Here is a 19,509-nt window from a genome sequence, read left to right on the forward strand (position 1 = left end):
CAGCGTAAGATTTGACAACAATTCATACAGGTAAATATAATTAAGCATAAGGTTTGGCAGAATAGCAGCAAAATGGTGTTCAGGCTTAACTTCAAAAATCTTGGAGTTATTTTACCAAGGCTGCTGATCCAGTTATCGTCATGCGTATAAACTTGCCAAATCATTTTCCACAGGCACCCATGCAAAGTTCACACCGAGTATGATATATCGGGCAGCCATGTCAAAACTCTTATTTTCAAAAGCATCAGAGTTCAAATCAGGGGCTATACATAAAGACATACGGCAACCAACACCCAGAATAACTTGCTAATTGTTACTAGTATGTTCACAACAGGAACAACGAAGGACAAACGAAAGGATACATAAAGCCTCGTGTCACCTCTAAAACAAGTCAGTTTCAGTCCACTATCTAGCAGAAGTCCAGTACAGAAACTAAGCTAAACCCAAACAAAGCTTCCCAGTTGAGCTTAGCATTGCCTGAGGATGTGCGATATCTGCTTGAAGAATACAGGACACATGGTCGAGCTGAATTTTATGTCCTCCTTCATCCAGCCCATAGCTATCCTGTCCAGGGTGCCCAACGAGGAGTACTGATATGACCATTCACTGCCACCAGGTTGGTCTACCCATGTGAGAGTGAAGTTGTAACCTACAATTTGAACAATTCAGTTAGAAAATGTAATTGGTTCCTTACACGTGATATGATATTTACAAATCAAATGTTCTAACAGTATGGTAAAAGGGATCGAAGTTATAAATCCTGAACTGAAAACATTGGTGACATGACCCTCAGGTTATGCACCCAAACATGTAACATGTAAGTACACTGTATGCTGGTATACAATACGAGTTCTGCTACAAACGGCTGAGCTCCAAAGAGATGTGTACACGCACTCTACAGAGAGATATGCGTCATTCTTGACAAAGATATTAAAGCATTAGAATATGTATTCACACAACTCTTCTGGTGGTTAAAAGGATTTTTTTTTTCAGGTTGAAAGATTGTTCTTTCCAAAACTGTTTGCTTGAATACTCAGCTTGCTTGGCAAACATGGAGGGAGCTATATGCAAAATCAAATGAATGTGAAAGAGATGAACACAAGTTAAACATGATGAATAAAAACTATGATGTGATATTCCAGTACTATGCTGTGGCTAAAACGATAGCATGAAATTTGATGTTACAAATACCACTAGCTTCATGGGAGACTGAAAGTGAAAATCCTTCTGTTTCGTTCTTCACTGAAAATTTCATCCCAACCATTGATTCAGCCAGCAGATGAAACATACAGGTACTGGAACTTTCTTCTGTCGCACTCCCTGCAAACAACATACTTTTAAGTTAAAACAATCCACTACTGCATGTAACTGTGTGTATATTACCACTAACCTGAGATGCTCATATGTCTTCTACAGGAATCAAGCTACAAAACCGATCCAAATCATAAACAGAAATTAGAAGAGCTCAACACACTCGTTCTCTTGCATACTTGTACATTGCTAATAGGTAGTTCAACTGTTACGGAAAACTTACATCTCTTCCTTCCTCCTGAAAGCCATTACGAGGAACAATCGCTTTTTCAATGGAGCGAATATTTCTCTCCCTGCTGTTTGACTTTGGCGTCTTCTTTGCAGGTGAAATTGGAGTTTGATTTTCTATAGTCATTTCGGCGGTTGTGTCAGGAGACCCTGTCGCAATATGGTTTGCATCATTCTTCTCAGCCAGGAGACACTGAAGTTTCAATATTTCACTATTGAGCTCCTTTGCTGCATGTTTTGTAAACAAAATTAACTTAAGTCAACTTCATTAATACCAAATTAATATGGAAGACAGAACTCAGACCATCTACAGAGTAAATTTAATTTTACAAGGCCTGGTTCACTTCATATTTGGGTGATACTTTACTATGGTGAACCTGATGAATTTACTGAGTGCAAGATGATAATAAGAAAAAAAAATCAGTTAGGGAACACAAAACTCAGTCACGACTTGCATTACCATGTTTAGCTGAAAAGCATATTACTAACTAAAAGTGTATTACTACTATCCCTTCCCGGGTCTCCCTGCAAAGCAAGCTGCATCTTGGCAACGCGGAGCACCACTTATGTCATCACTAGCAAGCGAATCCACAGCTCCCATGATCAGATTTCAAAAATCCGGTTCCATCCTCCAACTCTGCTAATGATGTCTGCCGATAGCAGTCACTGTTTTTGTGCAACTTAATTAACCAATACTTCATATCATGTGTTTGCTTCTTGCTAATCTATTTAGTGTAAACATCACATTTAAAGGGGATCAAAACTTCTGGTGGCTATTTTCTAGAACTATGCTGACCAACCAAGTAAGATGTAAAGAAAATCTCCCACATAGATCAAGCAATAGTTCTTTTGAATTCGTGCAAATCAGTTTTTCTTGCACCACTGGAAAAGAAATGGTTAGGTCACAACTGGGAAGCTGCTTACTTGCAAGGGTTGAATAAGTTAGATATATGTGAGTTGCCTCCAATGCAGATCATAATTGAAGATAAGCACATATTTAAGAGGTATCAGTATGTGCCAACCACATAGTGCTTTCAATCAGCAACAGATTATTTCCCTTTGTTCCCAAAGACGCACACCAGTTCCACCTCCAAACAAGCATGGTTTATACTTGCATGCTACTAAACATTTTTCTTAAAATTATAGTTTAAGTAAAAAAAAAAAGAATTCTTACTCTTCCGAGTCTCATCAAGTAAAAGCGTCTGTGCCTCCACAAGCTGCTGCTCCTTTTGGGTCCTGGCATCAAGAAATTAACAAAAGAAGAGAAAGCAATAGATCAGGCATCATTTCCCCCAAAACAGCACGAACGCGTGAAACCCTATCGCCGCAGGAGCAGCATTTTGCAATCTTACAGCTTGGCAACGAGGCGCTCGTTCTCGCTCTGGAGCTCGGCCACCCAATCTTTCATGGCTGCATCATCAGAAACAACGAAAACGGAGCCAAATTGTGAACCTAACAGAAATTTCTCCCAATTCCATAAGTCTTTCTCTTCCCGTCGGTTTACCTTGGCGGAGCTCGTTGATGTCGGCAGCCCGCTTCTGGTCCAGCCCCTCGTCGAGCAGCTTCCGCTTCTGCGCGCATCCAAAAAGCGGCAGCACACGAGCACGAAACGATTAAGAGGAAATCCGTGTCCATGTCGTAGATCAGTGGCAGTATGTATATACCTTGAGGGCGGTGTACCTGTGGTAGAGCTTGGCGTTGAGCTGCTCCATCGGTGCGGAGAAGCGTAGCAGATGGCGGATGGATGTATGGCCCTGGATGGAGGCCGGCGGCCGCTTCGAGGTCGTCGTCGAGAGCGGACGCGGCGGCGGCGGGTGGAGCGGGGGAGCGGAGGAGACGGGGACGAAGGGGGGACGAGATTTTGGGGAAATTTTTGAAACCCGCGGCCGCGGGCTCGATCGACTTCAGGCCTTGTTTAGGTCTTTGTTCGGTTAATCCCTGTCAATGAGGGACCCTCCAATCATCTTCAATCCCCTCTAAGAATAAGTTTGATAGTATAGCCTACTACTAGTTCTAATTCATCTAAAACCAATCTAATAGACAATTCATATAATAATTGCTTAGAGCAGGTACAATAGCAGACTATTAACCAGCTATAAACATATTTTAATGAGATAAAAGATGAGAGAGAAGAGCAGCGAGCTATAAATCTGTAGCCAGCATATATTAATTGAAATGGTTTTCTCCTCCGAACCCAGCTGCAGCACGGACTCCAAGACGCAATGTGTGCATGACATGTAGGACCATATATTAATAGTATAGTAAGCAATTATTGTATGACTTAGCTAATAGATTGGCTATAGATGAATTGGAGCTAGTAGTGGTCTATACTATTAAACTTGCTCTTACTATACTATTAATATATGGTCCCACCTATCATACACACATTGCGTCTTGGAGTCCACGCTGCAGCTGGCTACAGCTCTGTAGCCTGCTGCTCTTCTCTCTCATATTTTATCTCATTAAAATATGTTCATAGCTGGCTAATAGTCTGTTATTGTACCTGCTTTAAACCGAACAAGGCCTTAGTAGGTGTTTAGATCCATGGGTGTAAAGTTTTGACGTGTCACATCAGGTATTATTATAGAGTGTCGCATGGGGTGTTCGGGCACTAATAAAAGAACTAATTATATAATCCGTCAGTAAACCGCGAGACAAATTTATTAAGCCTAATTAATCTGTCACTAGTAAATGTTTAATGTAGCACCACATTGTCAAATTATTGAGCAATTAGGCTTAAAAGATTCGTCAAACAAATTAGTCGCAATCTGTGCAATTAGTTATTTTTTAGCCTATATTTAATACTTCATGCAGATGTTCAAACGTTCGATGTGACAGGGTAAAAAATTTTAGGGTGGGATCTAAACAAGGCCTTAGTTGGGGAAAATTTTTAGGTTTGGTTGTCACATCGAATATACGGACACACATTTAAAGTATTAAACATAGTCTAATAACAAAACAAATTACAGATTCCGCCAGAAAATTGTGAGACGAATTTATTAAGCCTAATTAATCCGTCATTAGCAAATGTTTACTGTAGTACCACATTGTCAAATCATGGTGCGATTAGGTTTAAAAGATTTGTCTCGCAATTTACACGCAATCTATGTAATTGGTTTTTTTCCCTATATTTAATACTCCATGCATGTGTCCAAGCATTCGATGTGACATCGTGAAAATTTTTGTTTTGGGAACTAAACAGGGCCTCACTCGACTGGGTCTATTGCGAAGCAAAAGCATCGGTTCACCGCTTCACCTAAGAATATCCCTGTACAGTGTATCAAATCAAATATTTAAGAGAGGAGAGGAAAAGAGAAGACTGAAAAGATACGCAAAACGAGGTGAGCCGTTAAGTATAAACTATTTAAACATCGGTTCACCGCTTCACCTGAGAATATCTATTCTCCCTGTACAGTGAGATGATTAATTAAGTATAAGTTCAAAAATGGATTAATATGTTTTTTAAAGCAACTTTCACATAGAATTTCTTTTATAAAAAACAAACCTTTTAGTAGTTCAAGAAACGTGCACACGAAAAACGAAACAATCAATCTCACAATGTCCTACTGCGGAACGCAGCCGATCACTGGCTTTGGTTGAGTTCCGTCTGTTTCATATTATAAGTCGTTTTGATTTTTCTTATATAATCAAACTTGTTTAAATTTAATAAAGTTTAAAAAAATAGCAACACCTGCAACATCAAATTAATTTATTAAATATAGCATTGAATAGATTTTGATAATATGTTTGTTTTGTATTAGAAATGTTGTTATATTTTTCTAGAAACCTAATGAAACTTAAAAATGTTTAACTAGAAAAAAATCAAAAAGATTTATAATATGAAATGGAGTCATCTGTTGCCCATAGGTCGACCCGTTACTATTCACAGTTTCGACAATGCAAATTACCGTTTGAAATTTATTTTACGTCACTAATATTTAACAAATATCTAAAATTTACCTATATATATTGTTTTATATCTCCCAAACTTTTAAATTTAGGCCAAAGTCCCCCTCTCCCGCCCACTAGTCTCCAAGATAGATACATGTAGGTAATTAGCATCCTCGGTCAGTACTCTCTCTCACTTCCCCTTTCTTATATTCTCTAAATCCCTAGCTTGCTCTAGATGTGTGCGGCAAAATGCAAGCTTTGATAACTCATGGTTACCATGCGGCTTTGTAGTAGCAACTTGTTTGCCGACAAATAAAGTAGCTTGTCCAGATTTGTAGTACTGCGATATGTTCCATCCAACCAAAAGTTGCTATATTTTGGGACGGATGGAGTATTTACTCCATCACCAATGTCTTATTGGGAGTGTCCTTGTGTAATACGAGCCACATACACTTTGTTTTGTGTAGCTCTTGTGTAAAGTAAATGCTACAAGAGGGATATCTTAGAGTAATTCTAATGTTGGAGGAGCTTGTGGTGCATTTATAAGATATCAGATGAGTTTTTCTTCTCATGTAATTGATTTGGTATTTGGTGAATTGTTATAAAGTGAATACGCGTATGATTATGCACTAGAGGGGCTGTAAATTTCCCAAATTTTGGAGATGGTATGACAAATCTATTGTGAAGATTGCTAATTGATTTGTGTGGTTAGGTTAGAAGCCTATAGATGAGAATATGAGTTAACGTTTATCACTTAGGCTGTGTTCAGAGGTGGGTTTTAGGAACCCATCTCCCATGCACGAAAAACGGAGCAGTTCATTAGCACGTGATTAGTTAAGTATTAGCTATTTGTTTTCAAAAATGGATCAATATGATTTTTTTAAGAAGCTTTCGTATATAAACTTTTTTGCAAAAAAACACACCGTTTAATAGTTTGTAAAGCGTGCACATAGAAAACGAGAGGGGAGAGTTGGGAAAACAGACTACCGAACACAGACTTAGAGAGTGTGTAAACATACGAAGGAAGGACTAGTCACGTCAGCGTTAAAGTCATCTTGCTTAGACGCATGATATATTTTTCTAAGGGCCTGTTTAATTAGGGAAAAGAAAATTTTTGAGTGTCACATCGAACGTTTGACCAGATGTCGGAAGGGGTTTTCGGGCACGAATGAGAAAACTAATTTCATAACTCGTCTGGAAACCACGAGACAAATCTTTTGAGCCTAATTAATCCGTCATTAGTACATGTGGGTTACTATAGCACTCATGGACTAATTAGGCTCAAAAGATTCATCTCGCGATTTCCTCCCTATTTGTACAATTAGTTTTTGTTTTTATCTATATTTGATGCTCCATACATATGTCTAAAGATTCGATGTGATGTTTTTAGGAAAAAAAAATTGTGAACTAAACTGGGCCTAAATTGAAGAATTTGGAGGTGTATAGCGTAATAAGGTTTGGAGATAATTTAATATTTTCGTAAACTTGAGGACAAAAGGTTTTTTTAAAAAAAAACACAAGATTTCAAATTTAGATATGATCCACTCATCCATAGGTAGGCAAAAAATATTTGAGTGGATCTATACCAGCTAGGTAAGCAAAGCTTCACACAAATGGAGTCCACCTTGCCCAGATTGGCACCAAACCGACCAGCCTCACTGTACCTTCCACTACTCTCCACTGGTGGACCCTACGCTCTCTCTGAATCTGGGGCCTACCCTACCTGGACCCGCACGTCATTATAACAAACTTCATCCGTAAAAAAAAAAACTCAACTTAGACAAGGATGTGATATTTTCTATTACAACAAATCTAGACAGCTTATTCATATTTGTTGTACTAGAAAATGTTCCTTCAGGTTTAGTTTTTTTTTTGGAGGGAGTATGTTATATCCCCTCGTAGGTTCAGTGTTACATCCGCTAGGAAGCCGCGGATCATCCCGATTTATCCTGACGGCCACGCCACGCCAATTGCAATGCCTGACATGATGGACCCTGTGTCGATTGCTATTGATGTATCTACAGTACCGTATAGAATCCACCGTAAAATGAGTACACCAAAGTAATCAAAAGTCATAGTCATACAGATCGTAAATTTCTTCTACGCCCTTAACATTTTAGTAAATGTATTTTGTGTCCCTGAGTTTTCTCAATTTTTTATATGCCTCCAAATTTTGATTTTTATCTCTTCTATATGTTCCGTCGATTGAACGTTTAATATATGTGAAAAAGTCATTTTCACCCTTGGGCATGGATGTAAAAAACTGTTGGAATGTTCAATGGGAAATATATTCAGAAATTTGTTGTGTTATATGTATAATTTTGTTTAACGATGAAGTATTGTGGGTAAAAATTTTAGGTCCTCTTTGTTTAGACTTTAGTTTATTGGCTTAGGCTCAATTCGATTTCATGGTTTGGAGAGAATTTTCAGCGTACACAAAACAAGGAAACTCATTAGCACATGATTAATTAAGTACTAACTATTATAAAATCAAAAAAAATAAATTTATTTGATTTTTTTAAAACAACTTCTATATAGAAACTTTTTTTTTTGTCAAAAATGCACCATTTAACGGTTTAAAAAGTGTGCTAACGGAAAACGAGAAAGTTGAAGTTTAAAGTTGAGAAAAAAGAACTAAGTCTTAGACTTTTAAATCAACTTATTGGCTTATATAATTTATAAGTCAGTTGGCTTAATGTCATAGTGGAGTCATACATTTACCTAACGTAAGCCAAAAAAAAAGCTTCTCCAACCTGGCTTTTGGCTTAATTGTGTTAGAGTGACTTATGGCTTCAAAAAGCCAAACGAAAAAATTGCTTGTTTGTTTAGACTTAGACTTTTCAGCTTATAAGTTGGCTTATAAGTCTAAACAAAGATGGCCTTAATATATGTTTACCAAAATGTATGTGTAGAATTTTTAAAAATGATAAATATAATTGTCAACCTTATATAACATTTCTTTTATATAATATATAAAATGGCAACAAATTTGTTGTATATGGCATAATATTACTATATATACTCCCTCCGTACCCGTAAAGAAAATCGTTTTGAACAGCGACACAGTCTCTAAAACACAACTTTAAATTCTTTGACTCCTTGTTTCTATATATGTATACTTTTATGAAAGTATTTTTCAAGACAAATCTATTCATATAATTTTTACATTTTTAAACTTAACAACTTGAGAATTATTCATGATTTATATTCCTAAGGTTTGACTTAAACATTGTCCTAAACAACTTCCTTTACGAGTACGGAGGAAGTACTTTTAATAAACAATGTATTGTCATTATATAAAAATGAGTAAATTGCGTTCAGGGCCACCTTTATTACCAAAGTTTCACTTTAGACCACCCTTTAACACATTTTTTCACTTTGGGCTAGGTTACTTTACCTTTCTTTTACTTTGGACCACCCCATAAACTTTTTAGGAATACATAAATGACTTTTCCAACTTTAAACACATCAGCAACCTGTAAACCGGTAATCTTTTCCAACTTACACGGGCAATTCTTTACAACATTATAGAGTAGATGCAGCTACATAAAATGACTTGGGGTGGTTCAAAGTGCACCAAAGATAATCTTACCTAGTCCAAAGTGAAAATATGAGTTAGAGGATAGCCCAAAGTAAAACTTTGGTAACAAAAGGTGGAACAAAGTGCAATTAACTCTATAAAAATAAAATTGTCACGAATGATAACCCATACAACAAACTTATTATAATAGACTCATATAACACTTGCAATAATATACTCCATCCATCCCAACATGTAAGCATTTTTAGCTATGAATCTGTACAACTGTGTGTTCAGATTTATAGCCAAAAGTTATTATATTTTGGGACGGTGGTAGTACTCCGTAATAGAACCTGGAATGGCTAAGGGCAAAATTGACCTTCTATAGCAATTAAACGATCAAACCGACGGAAGGTGTATAGAAGGAATGAAAACCAAAATTCAAGGATATGCAAGGGAGCAACCAAAACTCAACAAGGGTATACAGGGGATCAGCTAATATAAGGGATATACTCTACTTTGTATGATTCCCTAACAGTGTTAGGGAAAAAAAATGTTCCCTAACATTTATTGACTTAAATACTGTCTATCTTGTTCTTTAATGATGATGGGTTATATACCAAATCCTACCCATGCCATCTCTGATGGCATAATTAAGTACTAGTAACCGATCACTTGTTTATTATAGCCAACTAGCCCTCAGGCCGCTTCTTAGGTCTGGCTAAATGTGGCAAAAAACCAAACAGGAAACCATAGACCCCTAGACCCTAGTGTGTTTCAACATATACAAGAAGTTAAACACTTTTTACTTTTGGGAGAAATCAAACAAACCTTAATATATTTAACACCGTGTTCCAGTGCCTGCAAAACACTTATGAGGTTTGTAGCAACGAGGATACATAAGCCCCAGAAATAACCAAGGCCTGCCTTCGAGAGATCTTCAGAAAATGTTTACAGTCATAATTTGTACATGTGAAAACTCTCAAAGCAAGAATCAACTGTCTAGACTATTTCAGGTCTTGGCCAGCAAGCTCTGTGATCACACTACAAAAGTCAGATACCAAAAGGAGATACACGAAAAATTTGCTCATATATAGGTTCAGGTTCCTATTATGATAGCACTAGCCGGCATATCACGCTGTATGACTACAGTAGCAAAGCATACAGAAGCTGTAATAGCACAGCTAGTCTGCACTAGAGCAAAAAGAAATGGAAATTACTACAATTTGCTTGCTTGAATGTGCCCCAAATTTCCAATTTGTCAAACAATCACCGAGAAGAAAGGAAGTATATGCACCTGCGTATATCAGAAGGTTGCCAGGAAACAGCCGGGCTGAATTCAGAGGGTAACATCCAGACTTCAAAGGTCACCCAACACCTCTATATATTTAGGACTAAAGAGCATTTTGAAGATCACCTTATGTTGATACGAAGTACGTCAACAAAGCGAGCAGAGATTTGAGTAGGAGAGATGTTCCAGCAGAATCATGATGCAACTATCACTTATTACGGATAAAGCCATCGTCTCCTGTTAGTAGCACAGATCGGAATCCGCATACTGTCCTGACATACTACTCTTCCTGTGATGATGGTGGCTGTAGGTCCAGCTTGTATGCCTGAATGTCCATTGGTGAGATAAGAACGTTTCCCTCCTGAGCTACATCACCAATTTGCTCAAGGTACCCTAGCATTTCAGGGTCATCATGTAAGAGATTCAGAGAAGTTGCCTTCACATCCAGAACGGCCAGATCTTTGAACATGTAGAACAAATTCACAGGCTCTTCTCCAATAGTTGTACAGTTTAATCCGCCCCTTCTGCAGAATGATGCATCCCAGCCTCTTCGCTGCAACAGAAGGGCAAATCTTGCTTCGACTGCTTCAGCATGGTGAAATTTTAGAGGCTGAGGGGCCTTCAAGTTCACAACATGTACATCACAGGGCAAAGGAGAAGTTAATGGAGCAAATGTTTGTTGAGCAAGCTTGAACGATTTTTCTTGAGCTTTTTTGCTCACAAAAGCATGCATTGGGTAGTTCAGGTGTGCACCCACACGGTGGGAGAGAAGAGATGGTTGTAGAGTTAGCAAGCTGTGAGTTTTAGGCAAGGCAGAAACATTTGACTCCCTGAGGAGGTGGAAGATTACATTCATAGGCCGGTTGTCCACCACTCCCTGGCCCAGACCACGACCATCGTCCTGAGTTAGTCTACGATCCAACATAATCTCCAGCCATCCATTTTTTAAGCTTGCTGCCCCTAGTGACTGCTTGGAGTGTACTGAAAACCGATTGCCCAGCGAATCCTGTAAAAATGCAAGTGATGGCATTGGGTAGTAATTGCCCTGCAAAGGGATCTTATCATATGTCTGCCTCCTACTCATCTGAAAGCCATTTAGATCAGAATAGAAGACTCCTTGGTTGTCAATATCTGTCTTGAATCTGACAATCAACTCCTTGTCATTAAATACATGGCCAACAAGTTCAACATGGTATTCCTTCTCAATCAGCATATCCTGTATAGAGTCTCCACAGCTATAAATCCGTGTGCTATGTGAGATGGGTGACTTATGCCACTGTGTCTTTGGAAGGGAATGAGCCTCTTGAACCAATGGCCCTTCACTAAGGATGAAATATCCCCCTTCCTCAACAATGGATTGTGCTTCCCCTATTGGTTTGAACAAGTATGCCCCACTACCGTGGCTGCGGTACATGCCAATTTCTTCACCAACATCGGTGTGTTCCCCATCCTTGTTGCGAGTTACTGTCTGGAGGAGGCCATGCCTTACATCAAAAGAGAGAGAGTGGTAAGAGTTCTTCATCTCCACTGTTTTTCCTTCCAGTTTTGAACAAACATATGGTTCAGGGCAAGGAAATTGCCCAGCAGTTGTGAATGCCTTCACCACAGCTGGAGTCGCCTTTGCACAATCGTCGTACCCAGTAGCAACATAGTAGGTCTCCAAACCAAGAGCAGGAACAGAAGCTCTCCAATAAAGACGGTGCTGGCCAGTAGAAACCTTTTCGCCACTAACATACTGCCACTCAGGGGAAATTTGACTTCTCAAACAGGAACCATTTGAATTGAGAACAGATACATCAGGATTACTTACAACAACCATAACAATCTCATCCCTTGTTTGCTCTAATGGGTTAAAAAGGACAACAGAATGTGCCTTCCCTCCATGAGGGTTGAGAACCTTGTATACAGGTTGAACATCATATTTTGACCGTTCCTGCACTGGCTCAAAATGCGATAGTAAGGTAGGATCAGATCTGTCATGGATATCACCTAAAAGCACTTCAACCGCCCTGGACATAAAGAGCTGCAAGTCTTGCAAAGAAGTGTGCATTCGAGTCCCATAGTCCACTACAACATGATCCTTAGCTGTGCCAGTTACACCATCATGATGCTGGAAGAGTGCCAGGTTCCTCCTAGCTGCTGTTAGCTTGTGAGAAAAGCTGATGGGGAGTTTTACACATTGAAGCTTCTGACAGTATCCTAGAACAAAAGAACTCAGAATCTCTGAGGCACGTAGTGTCTGTTCTAGTACTCGGTCAACTGCTTTGAAGTACGGCCTTGATACATAGTAACCACTCCAGTAATCCTGATTTCTATCAGCATATGTAAAGAAATCACCTGAAAGTGTTGGAAAACCTGGCAGCTCAGAAGAAACCAGTTCACCAGGGCGTGTATAGTTTATCCTTTCAGCTTCATCTCTCAGCGTGGAGAAGTAATCCTCCAGGGTACCAAATTTTACTTCAGCCTTAAGATGGGGATTAGAGTTTATGTAATCAAAAAGCTTTTCATAATTGCGGAACTGTGCTTCTGCTTCCTCTGTACTAACATACCGGAAATCATCCCCCAATGGAATGAGAAGTGTATTTGTTCTGTACAGCGTAGACTTTTTCCTGTATTGATCTAGAAGTTTCATTGCCCTCTCTTGCACATTGTTAGCATTTGTTTCAACTGGATCAAATCTCCACGGGCAAGATTCATAGCTGAAGCTACGCATTCGAGCAAAGTCAAACTGGCAGCAGATAGCTGGTTCTGGTCCACAGGTGTGTGGAATGTCATAAGAATAGAAGGGCATCATATGAACAAATATATCAGTTGTTTCATCTATATCCCAGTTCTGCCTCCATAAATATTCAAGGTTCTTATTCATCGCAAGCTCCTTTTTCAATTCATAATGCGTTCGCTGGATTAACATGTTGTGGAAACCCATTCTCCTCAGCAGATAAGCCATGGTAGCTGAATAACCAAATGGATCAATTGACCAAGAATTTTTAGGAACAACTCCAATGGTATCATTGAGCCACATGTTTCCCTCCATCATCTGAGGACGAAGAATAGAAAGATTGGCATAATTAAATAATTGTTCCAGCCCATATACTATAGTCACATAACTGACAATTAGAGATTTGTTCATTATATATTGCAGGTTGGTCAGAGTAACACAACTTTGGAGTAAAAAATAGAAGTACGCAAACTTTGTCTCCGTAAAAAAATCAGGCACTATGAAAATTGAAGCATCAGGTTTCCATTAAAACAAAAGATGTAGCTGGATTTGAACAAGATATAAAGCATATTTGCTTCATTTGTTAGATTACTCTTCTGCCCTGACTCCAATGTTCAGGCCAACATAGATAGCATTAGCAACACAAAGAAAATCGACATTAAGCTATGACACAGCTTGATCGATTAAAAGAGGGATTTGTTGGAGGGAATTGTGTACCTTTTGGAGTGATTTTTAAAAAGTATTAATGTAACTTCAACAATACAGAACCAAAACGTTAAAAAAATTATATGGTCCATATGTGAATACAACCAGGATATCTTAAAAAGGGTAAAGTCTAAGGACTAAGTGCGCACCATGAAATTGATGAATCTAGTTGTCAAGGGTTTCTTGTAAAAAAAGACAATTCTGAGTTCATGCATTTGATAATCAGAAGAGGTGTGGATTGCTCCACAAATTATTAAACATGAAACTGAATAGTGAAATCATGCAATACAAGCACATTGCAACATTCTGTCTACGATACTGTCCCTGTATTTTTCTTCAAGAGCACCATCTAAACACAGACCAAGTCACCAAGATGGTGTAAACTAAAACTGTATTAACTTCATTCAATTGGAGAACAGAATAAGGTGCATTTGTCCACTCCATACTATTGTATGCTTGTTAAATTGTACTATCGATGCAAAGTGTCAGTGCTAATAATGAACAGTCAGGTGAGTTCAAATAGCTAAAGCAGCATGATAGCACGTAGCATTAAACATATGTTTGCAGCACGTACTGAAGTGTTTTTTCGATATGTACAATTTACTTTTATGGGTATTTCAGGTCAGTGATATACACAATAGGAAAAGGAATAAATAATGTGATTTCTTTATGCATCAGGTACAAATGAAGCTAAGAACCTGGCGCATTTAGCAATTAGCACAGAGGAGATAAAAGAAGATGTGATGCACAAAGAGTCAAGAGTGTACTTGCCTGCTCTATGATAGCAAAATAGTGGGAGTTTGCCTGCACAAAGAAAGAAAGATGGTTACATTTAGCTTCTTCTTCAAAAGGAAAAAAAAAAAGAAAGAAGTGTGAAATACTTCTGATCAGAAATCCATAACACAGTAAACAATTGAACTAAAATAGCATCTCTCCAAGGACTTCTACATCATCCAGAAAACCGCAATACCGGACAGATCATTCATCAAACTGACAATTGATCTTAATACTCCATTTGTGTAACTCTGAAACATGCTGTTCTCAAGGAAAAATAACATGGAAATTATGCAGCAGTCAAATATTCAAATCATGAGTTCTATTTTATTATTTAAACAATGGATACCAAGTATCTCATGGCAAGAGGTAAAATATTGAAGGAAAACATATTAGACACATCAGAGTTGTTGCTGATCCTTTATCTAGTGCTGAATCTCCAACATGTTTACTAACAAATTGGAACTTCAGAAGCATCACCCGTCAAAAGCGCATTTGCATAATTCAAAACAGCAATGTGTACACAACATAAAATGCGAATAAAACTGATTCCTGAGCATTGAAACTACGGCCCAATCAGGTAAAGCATGAAATGAAATTTCACTCCATTCATAACCAAGCAACAAATGACAAGCATACCATGCCTCAAATGCCAACAAATACACAAAAGGCAACCCAATTAGACAAGCAAAAACTGCCATCTACTCCTAAGATCATGTATAAACCACAAATGTTTCCTTCCGTCTCACCTCGTCATTCATGACCCACCCTCCACTGACAATCTCCAGCTGTCCATCACGCACAAGCTTGGTGAACGCCTCCTGCTTCTTCCGAGGGGCGTCGCGCCACCACCTCTCCAGGTATGACATCTCCTCCCATAAAAATTTCCTACGCGAATCCTACATGACAACAAAAAGGTTAAAGTTAGGCATCAAAAACCGCACTAAAACCCTAACACCGAATCTGGGTTTAGATCGCAGCGACCTTGGAGAGCGACTCGATGATGGTGTCGAGGATGTGGCGCGACTGCTTCTCGTAGTACTCCTCGACGGTGAGACGCCATCCGGGGTCGTTGTGGGAGTGGGGCGCGACAAACACCTTGAGCTTCTCGCCGTCCCACTCGTCGCTCTTGTAGGAGACCTCCCACCCTTGCTTCCACGCGCCGCCATCCACGTCCAGGAACTGGATCCGGTCGTACAGGTCCTTGGTGGTGATGTCCACGTGCGCCTCGCGGCCGATCCGCGCGGCCACGGCGGCGGCGGCCGCCTCCGCCGCAGCCGAGTCGCGGCGGAAGGCCGGCCTGCGGGTGAGGCGCGGGCGCAGGCGGGCCGGGGAGGTCGCGGCGGGGCGGGAGGAGGGGAGGCCGAGGCGGAAGAAGGCGAGGAGGAACAGGGCGGCGAAGGCGGCGGCCGCGACGTAGAGGACGCGGCGGCGGGAGGAGGAGGAGGCCGACGAGGAGGCGGAGTGGGCCCCGCGGCGGCGGGAGGCGGCCGGGGAGGAGAGGCCCTTGGAGCGGAGGTGGTGGTGGCCCTTGGGCTTGGAGGTCGTCGGGAGGAGCGCGCCCGAGCGGCCGCCTCCGCCGCCGGAGAAGAACGGCATCGCCGCCGCCGGCGAGGCGAGGCGGGTGGGAGGAAGTGGGAAGTTGGGTGGGGGGGGGGGAGTGACGACGACGTCGCGTCGCGGGTTTCTCCGGTGATATTTTTCGGCGAAATGGCACGCTAAGGGACAGACAGGTGAGAGAGACCGGAGGAGGAGGAACTGTACCATCACTGACATATGGGTCCCACATTTAGGTGGGCCAGGACAGTAAGCGGGACGTGGCAACGCGCTGTACTGTGATGTTTGGATTAGTTGGGTACTTTGGCGTACCTGTCAAAAAAGAAGAGTCAGTTGGACATTTTAAAGAATTTGGTATTCTCTGGCAATAAAGTAAACTTCTAGAAATTCTCATATGCATATATACTGATTAGTAATAATAAATACCTGATTATTTAAAATAAATCTGAAATATTATAAAATGCTATATTTTTAGTGTTACAATATTTACAACATGGTACCTAGATTCTAGGTCTGGAATGTCTTGTATCATACTTCCTCCATCCCGTAAAAGACCAACCCAGTACTGGATGTAACACATCCTAATATTATGAATTTGGACATAATTTTGTTCAGATTCGTTATACATAATGTGTCACATCCAGTCTCAGATTTCTTATTTTGATACAGAGAGATTATCTAGTACTTAGTAGTTAGGATAACCACGATGTTTATTTATCAACTTGGTAGTAAGATGGGTTTCAGTATCATGCAATAATTGTTACTAGCAGGTTTCATAATGTGTAATACCTTAAATGGTAAGTAAGATGGGATCCACATTGAATGCGGAGATTGTCATTCATGCATACCCAAGCAAATACTACTCATATATTTTAATGGTTTATTGCTAGTAGTAAGCATACTACCGGTTATAACTAATACCACCTACCACAAAAGTATCTTACTACCATGTAATAAGCTAACATTAATTGCTTTTTACATTTTTTTTCTCACATCGTGGTTGCTTTTAATGCTTCTCCATCTTAAAATGTTGCTACCTAATACATGATTGGACACTTTATAATATAAGACATTAGCATGATACCTAGGTACCATAATCTAATACCCATAAGTGCGTGCTGACGTTAGCACATAAAGAATTCTGTTAGGTAAGTGGTACACCGTTCTTTAGTCATTCTCTTAAAAAACTGGGAACCCTAAGTTATGTATAAGGAGGAGCGGATCATAATAAGGCTATAGTGAGTGAATACATGGTCATGGAATTAATGAAATAGTCCCTACCTCATTTGCCACAAATGTATTTCATGGAAATGGTACAGAGTATACTCTACCTTGTCATTGGTCTTCATGTCTGAGTGTGTTTGAGGGTGGTTTAGTGTATAAGTGTGGTATGTATGTAGTGATGTTTGTGCACGTGTGTCTTCCGTGTAATAAAAAAATGGCTTATATCAGCAACAAACCAAACATGATCAATACAATTCTGCAATATCAAAATTTAGCTTGGGACTTCTTAAATGACTGTACCAAGGAATTCTACCATACTCCGTGCAAATATAGTTGATCCTACGGAGCCCACCCAAAGGTTCAGACCGGAATGTAGGAAGTGGTGATATTTATTTATTTGTTTCTATGAAAAGAAATATGACATCTACGATTCATAGCGGTAAGTTGCAAGTAATATTGCGCATAACAAATATTTATTAATAAGAAATGGCATTGTTAAAAAGGCTAGCTTAGAATTTAGTCCTAACTCTTAATCTACCTCCTACCTCAATGTCGCCTCTTCATCCAGCTCTATCAACAGGCCCCTTCTCTCATAATACAAAGGTTTTTTCCTACTAGAGAACTATAGTATAAAGATCTAAAGTGGCTCTTAGATTTTCTTTTGTTTGAGAGTTTTGTAACATTTTTAAGCAGTATCATGAGTTTTAGTATGAAAATATTGTAACATGTTTGATGCTTGTATAAGTTGGTTTTTATAAAAGTTGAATATGCTCGGTCTTTGATTAAACCAAGCTCGAGCCTGTCTGACCTCAAAGATCAACTCAAGCTCGACTCAGCTCAATTCAAATCTATAATCTATATCGTGCTTGAGCCTACGTATGTAGATAAGCTTGTTGCTATTAGACAACCCTCACCGAGAACTAGACTCTAAAATAAATAACTTTTGATATGTTTCCTATTGGCACCTTTGTTAGGGAGGCCAAATTCCTTCTTTGCTGTAACTTTATCGAGTTTGCTGTAACTAACTGTTCTTATGGGTGTAACTTAGGCCTTGTTTGTTTCAGCTTAAGATTATTGAAATCTAGATTATTAAATCAGATTTCTCTAAACTAGATTATATTAAGCTGACATAAAATAAGCTACGAGTTGTTTGTTTCTCTGGATTATTAGAGGCATCTAAGGGTAGTGGGTCTTTAGACACTCAATAATCTGGAAAAAGCTCCTCTAGAGGAGATTATTGGATTATAGTAATCTGGCTTATAGATTGTAATAATCTAGCATAATAATCTACTTGTTTGTTTCAGCTTACTTCTAATAATCTAGATTATAATAATTCTAAGCTGAATCAAACAGGGCCTAAGTAGCTCGTGAACTTGCTCACTTTGGTGTGAACCTTGATCCGGCTAGTGTGATGCTGTGACTGGACTTGGTTCCAATTTGTGTTACCTCATTGGTGGCTGGCGATCTCGCCATGGTCTAGGTTAATGGAATCACTAACATTTTTTTAATAAAAAATTAGCAGTGCTATACGTATTTAAATAATCATAACAAAACTTTAATTTGCAAATAAAGATATCAAAACCGCTTAATTTAGATCGTGGTGGCTCTTGTGGTCCAATGGTCCCTAGACCAAACTCAATTTTGGCCTAGAAGGACCCCCTCCCCTAAATCCATGTCAAAGTCACTCTATAGGCATGGTCTATTGATTTTTTTACACTGTATTTTTTAATATTTGCACTCAAATGTGAGTTTTAGGGATTTGTAATACCATGAGATACTTTGAGCAAATTTGGCTTATGTGTATTGAATTTATGATGTTATAGAAGTTTAGAGCATGGAGTAGGATCATCTAACGAAAAATTGCTATAGCCGCCACTGAATTTAGTAAATTAGTTGTCACATAAGCATAAAAACATTTTTTTCTAGAGACATATCAATTTGCAAGAAATATGTTTTACTTTAAGAAAGCCTAAAAGCATACAGAGTCTTATACATCGTAAAACATTTACACGTGAAAAAGAAAACATTTCGTAAGAAAAAGTTTAGTGTATCATTTTTCCATCAGTGACTTCACGAGAAAGAGCCGAAGCATGAGTTGTTTAAGATAGCGTTTGATTAAGCAAGACGGGTGAGAAATTTTATCCTATTTAGTATAGGCTTCTCGAATTGTTAAATAGGGTGGTTTTTTTAAAAAATATATAGAAAAATTAGTCTATTATTTTAAGTTTAAAATAATTAATACTTAATTATTATATGCTAATAGTTTATCTTTATTTTACATATACTCTC

The 19,509-nt window shown here is 39.0% G+C and overlaps 2 protein-coding genes across 4 annotated transcripts; both read right to left on the reverse strand.

The window, feature by feature from the left end:
* Nucleotides 1-205: 205 nt before the first annotated feature.
* LOC4340635 (uncharacterized) lies at nt 206-3,383 on the reverse strand. The gene is made up of 8 exons (XM_015786480.3): nt 3,204-3,383; nt 3,044-3,110; nt 2,892-2,949; nt 2,714-2,775; nt 1,535-1,767; nt 1,391-1,424; nt 1,192-1,320; nt 206-649 (listed from the first exon to the last, which is right to left on the reverse strand). The coding sequence occupies exons 1-8, from the start codon at nt 3,249-3,251 to the stop codon at nt 468-470; spliced, it is 813 nt and encodes a 270-aa protein (XP_015641966.1). The 5' UTR covers nt 3,252-3,383; the 3' UTR covers nt 206-467.
* Nucleotides 3,384-9,766: 6,383 nt separating this feature from the next.
* Nucleotides 9,767-16,184, reverse strand: LOC4340636 (alpha-mannosidase 2). 3 transcript variants are annotated; one of them, XR_003242870.2, is made up of 5 exons: nt 15,424-16,184; nt 15,189-15,338; nt 14,437-14,469; nt 10,248-13,278; nt 9,767-9,983 (listed from the first exon to the last, which is right to left on the reverse strand). XR_003242870.2 is itself a non-coding variant. In XM_015787849.3 (4 exons), the coding sequence occupies exons 1-4, from the start codon at nt 16,036-16,038 to the stop codon at nt 10,522-10,524; spliced, it is 3,555 nt and encodes a 1,184-aa protein (XP_015643335.1). In that variant the 5' UTR covers nt 16,039-16,184; the 3' UTR covers nt 9,847-10,521. The 3 variants fall into 3 exon arrangements, 1 of the variants encoding a protein (XP_015643335.1); XR_003242872.2 differs by having other exon boundaries at nt 9,847-9,888; XM_015787849.3 differs by having other exon boundaries at nt 9,847-13,278.
* Nucleotides 16,185-19,509: the final 3,325 nt, after the last annotated feature.

This window comes from Oryza sativa, chromosome 6, assembly GCF_034140825.1.
Source record: "Oryza sativa Japonica Group chromosome 6, ASM3414082v1".
NCBI classification, from domain to species: domain Eukaryota; kingdom Viridiplantae; phylum Streptophyta; class Magnoliopsida; order Poales; family Poaceae; genus Oryza; species Oryza sativa.